This window comes from Gigantopelta aegis, chromosome 4 (genome assembly GCF_016097555.1).
Source record: "Gigantopelta aegis isolate Gae_Host chromosome 4, Gae_host_genome, whole genome shotgun sequence".
Lineage (NCBI taxonomy): Eukaryota > Metazoa > Mollusca > Gastropoda > Neomphalida > Peltospiridae > Gigantopelta > Gigantopelta aegis.
The window spans coordinates 5,051,622-5,056,998 of record NC_054702.1 but is presented as its reverse complement, the minus strand read 5'-3'; the positions used below and the strand labels follow the sequence as shown (position 1 = coordinate 5,056,998).

Genomic DNA, 5,377 nt, shown 5'->3' with positions numbered 1-5,377 from the left:
ATCTCTAGGTTTCTATTTTACACAATATGCTGAATTCACTTCACCGTGACACAACACCCACACGTGTGATGATTGAGAAACGCTTCCAGGGGAATTTAATTAATAAAGGAATTACAACTCTATTCCTAACTGGTTATTTTTAATTAACCCTTAACTACTCATTCAGTACCTTGTAACACAGAATTAATACTGGTACCTATCACAATAAAGACAATAACCTACAGTTTTACCTAGGTCCTCTAGGATGACTGGTTAAGCTTTTTATAATATTTAGGACAGTGAGCTACAGATTACTGCGTCGATGACCGGCAGCACCGTCTAAATAATATTGGTATAATACAGTATTAAAATATTTAAAGTCACATCAATCACATCAAGGTTATACACAGAGCAGAAATAAAATTATTTACCAGTCCGGACGGACAGCGATCCCCTGGAGCCTTCCTATGTTTCTCCCTGATATCTCTAAAATCCTAGCTATTTATTCAAAACTCTCAGAGACAGCGAATATCGCTTGGGTGTACAAGGCGGTCCCTCACGTATCATCTGATATTTCCACCTCTCCCAGAGTCGGTATCTTTCCTTAGATGACCAGACATTCTGTCGCCAGTCGCCAAAATCACGGTTGTAAAAACCGCACTCGCAGAGGTATTACGTAACTACTAGCCACATGGCCTCCACAGCTGGACTAAGTGCATATTGGAATGCACGGTCGCGCGAAGGTATTACATAACAAGTTGCCCATCTGGGCTAAGTGCATTTGGAACTTCACACGGTCCTCTAAAACAATTAATATCGCCACAGGCGAAAAGATATTAAAAGCATGTACCGTCACAAGGACACAAAGCATGTGGTCAAGCAGCTGTATTCCGTCAGCCTGGGTGTGTAATGGCTGGACCGAGTGCCCGGATGGCAGTGAATTAAAAGGCTGTCCTGGTATGTAACAGTGCCCACGGGTTGAGGGAAAGTAAAATTAAACAATTATAAGCTCCAGTTTAAGCCTAAATAACATAAAGGGCTCCCACAAATAGTTTTGTATTCGCTAGAGAGTATTATATGAGTGAAGGTTGGATACGGCTATATCATTTTTAATCTAAGTAAAACCCGGTTTTAAAGAAAAGACGTATTTTCAACAAAATAACCAAAAAAAAACAAAACCAAAAAAAAAAAAAAAAAAAAACCCCAAAAAACCCAACCCACAACAAAAAACAAACAAAAACAAAAACCCACAATCAAATTGCTTTTTTTCTGAATGACAAAACCGTATTTCATGATCAAAATGGCAACTCCGCCCAAGCCAGAGTGGAAAGGAATTAAAGCCGTGATTGCTTCCATGCATATATATATATATATATATATATATATATATATATATATATATATATATATATATATATATATATATAGAAAAGAAAAGAAACGTCGGGTCAACTTTAAAGCCAGCAGATCAAATTGTATAACACGATATGTACAGTTGTACTACATATCTAAGAAGGACGGATACCAATGATAATACTGTCAATTTTTTTTTTTTATTGAAATGTGAAAGACAATGGCAACATAATCCGATTGCAAATGAAAGTATCCCACTATAATTGAAACCAAACACTCATGGAAACAATTCATTGGTATCCGTCATGTGTCATTTAATTATCGTTAATCTGTGTATGAGTCCACTAGTCTCATTGGTCTCAATAGTACCGTGTGTTACCACCTCGTGCCTGTGTAGCTGCCCTGACCCTCCTGGTCATGGAATTCATCAAGGCATTCACACTCCTCATTGGAATGTTATTCCATTCGTCTACCAAGGCATCTTTGAGCTTTGCAAGGGTGATGGATGGGTTTGGACGATTCCTCACTCTCCTGTCCAACTGATCCCACAAGTTCTCGATGGGGGACAGATCGGGGCTGTAAGCGAGCCAGTCGAGGGGGCCGATGTTGTTCGCTGCAAGGAAGTCCTACACACTCTTGCAACATGCGGACCTCGCGTTGTCTTGTTGCAATGTCAGGTTGTTTTGCTGGACACAGGGCACGGCGTGAGGCTGCAGGATCTCATCCCTGTATCGGACGGCTGTCAGGTTCCCAGCGATGAACACCAAAGGCGTTTTCAACCCATGGGAAATTCCATCCCAGACCATGACTGAGCCACCCCCAAATCTGTCCCTCTCATCAACGCAAGCGTCGGCAAATCTCTCCCCACAACGTCGATACAGGCGACGTCGCCCGTCCGACCGGAAAAGTGTGAACCTTGATTCATCCGGTGCATGTGCACGCAACTAATTCATGCGACGTTGTCGATGTAATGGCGTCAGAGGGAGAACAATGTAGGGACGATGGGACGATTGTGAGTGCCTATGGTGTTGCGAGCAGTTTTGGTGGCAGTAAGGTAACGATCGCGCAAATGCGCAAGCCTGATTGCTCGGTCCTCTCGGCGTGACGTTACACGTGGCCGCCCGGACCGGGAACGGTCGGCAACCCTTCCTGTAACCCGTGCACGTATCACAAGACGTTGTATGGTTCGAACATTCACACCAAATTGCACGGCAACTTATCTTTGCGTATGACCTTGCATGAGCTGTGAAATTGCTTGACCCCTCTCAACTTCGGTCAAGCGTGGCATAATGGCAATTAAAGTTTGACCAAATAACGCATCGGATTGTGTTCTGTAGCAAGTAACACTACAATGTGGTATGAGTTGTACCCCCGACTTCGTCCGAATCATATTTTTGCACGTGTTTTTGGTGATTTTCATTGTCTTGCCATACGCCGCTCCCTATCACACTTCATTGAGTGTGGATTCAGGGTATAATGCTCAATAACCCAATGAGTTATTTGTACAACTTCTATACAAATCCGCCCACTTATTTAGGAATTTTTCCACAATTTATGACCCGACGTTTCTTTTTCCTTTCAGTATATATATATATATACTCTCACACACACACACACACACACACACACACACACACATATATATATACATATACACATATATATATATATATATATATTATATATATATATATATATATATATATATATATATATATATATATATATATATATATATATGTATGTATATAAGCGTGTGTGTGTGTGTGTGTGTGTGTGTTTATGTGTGTAATATGTATAAATTGTGAACATAAAAATAAATATATATGTAAATAAAACATTTCTTAAATCCTATCAGATGCCTTCATACCTGTATCAAAAAAGGATATATAACCTATTCAGTATGATAGTAATTTATTTACAATATTTTTATGAACGTTGGTGTGGGTTTAATACTGAATAGCATGCTTAACATGTTTTAAATGACCTTTAGTTTTATTTATTGTATGTTTACATGCTAATTCATCGCTTCCATTTTTGAAGCACACTGACCATAGGCGATGACTAGCGATAGACGAAATAAAACAATAACAATGCATAATTGTTAGAACTAATAACAAGTATGGCTTCTTAATTAAAAGTCCAATCTTCTATATATATTTATTTAATATTTAAATATTTCATTTTTGTAAAACGTTAACAGCATATTACAAAATAATGTCAATGGATATGGGGCGATTATAAAGCTGTTTGATTTACAGGCTCGGCAGAGTGTACTTTGTGGTTGCACTATACCAATTAATTTCCGGCTGGGTCGAAGTTCGAGGTGTACCGAACTTTTGATAGAGAAGTTAACACCACAAGTCCTGTGATTGGTTATAAATGTGAGTGTGTTGGTTGTAAAAAAATATAGTTTCATCTGGGATAAAAATGTATGCAATTTTATTTGATGTAGTGCCACCGTGTCAAGTAGCCTTGTGCTTGGAACATGTATGGGGTACCTGTAAAAAACGAGTACTCAAATTTTGTGCGAAACTAGGGGTGTTGCAGAAACATCTGGTTATATCGAAAATGAGCCATGAAAGGTACCATTTTCTGCAGTTAATACTTTGAGGTTGGGGTTGTAGTACTGATATTTATGGGTCACAGTTTGGTTGATATATTGCATATAGTGTTTTTAAACACAAACGTTAACATGGTCGCCTATGGGATTTGAATTGGTATAGTCCAACCTATAGCACATATTCAGTGCATAATAAAAAAGATTATGATTTTTGTGATTTAATTAAATTAAACTACACTATTTGATTAATTAGCCGTCACTCGGCCATGCAAGTTCACAATAACCTTGACCTTGACAATAATTACTGTGCATAGCTCTGAATGGAGTTTGAACAAAAATTAGCACTGAGGAAAAGTTGGTTTTCGCCTATAATTCATACTATACAGATTTGAATGTTCTTATTTACATGGTGTTTGACTTGCCATATACAACTGCTCTTAAATATGTTAATATATCTAGGCAGTCTGAACTTAGATTTTAATAGAAATTTATTTTTATATTAAAAATAACACGTGCCAATATTGGGATAATGTCTTTAACTTCTATAAACATAGTTAATGTTTCATGTGTGTACTTCTGATAGCTTAACTTTTTAAAGACCTTGATTTTTATTGTCATTTTGGCATATTTATAGGGTGCTAAGTCATATTTTAGACAAATTTGTAGTTTTAGGGGAAACATTTTTTTACTTTGAAGAAAACTTTTACCAAAGCCATAATTAAAATTTTGGTCACTATTGTGCCTTCTGTTCTCATTTATACATAACAATAAGCTTGTTAAACATATCTTTAGGTCTCCAGATCAAATCTTTTTTTTAAATAACCACTTAGTTTGCTCCCATGAAGTGTATTTTAAGTGTATACTAGATTTGGAACCAATTTTTCCAGATTTGATTATCTACCTTGGTGTAATTTGATGATTTATTTTATTGTTAATGCTGTAGTATCCAATGTTAATAGCTAAATGATATGCTGGATTACAGATTGTAGGAATACATCCAATATACATATTGTATTGATCAGGATTAGAAAATAATGCAATAAAATAGATGTTCGGGTAATTATGTCACATAAAAACAGGGTTTTTTAGTAATGAATCAAAAATAAATATGCGAAAGCTGCATGATAATTCCAGATATCACAAATATTTAAAACCTCCAACTACAGTAGGGTATACATAAAATATAGTCAGGAATATTGGTGGCTGCCAATGGTTTTGATGGTCCAATTTCGAAAATCTTCATAGCTGATGGATTTGAAATTCCCGCACATGGTAACTTGAAGATGCCCACACTCAGCATACAGGATTTTCTTCCAACAGTGATGTGCAGGACATTAAGTCATTACTTCATACAGATGCAGTCATGTTGGTTTTTCCTTCCTCAGACATTGTATTTTTTTAATACTGATATTTCTTGGATGTGCCTATTGAGGTCTTCATAATCTAGGGGTCAGTCAAGTACATGTGTTTCAATGGAATAAG

At 37.0% G+C, this 5,377-nt stretch overlaps 1 protein-coding gene across 1 annotated transcript in view; it reads right to left on the bottom strand.

Moving 5' to 3' along the window:
- Positions 1–2,138, bottom strand: part of LOC121372103 (fibrillin-1-like) — a 20,207-nt gene extending 18,069 nt beyond the window's left edge. Inside the window, exons 1-2 of the mRNA XM_041498366.1 lie at positions 1,976–2,138; positions 1,712–1,945 (exon numbers count right to left, since the gene is read on the bottom strand). Of these exons, the coding sequence (XP_041354300.1) occupies positions 1,712–1,945; positions 1,976–2,138 (397 nt within the window). The remainder of the gene's footprint in view (positions 1–1,711; positions 1,946–1,975) is intronic.
- Between the last annotated feature and the right edge of the window lie 3,239 nt (positions 2,139–5,377).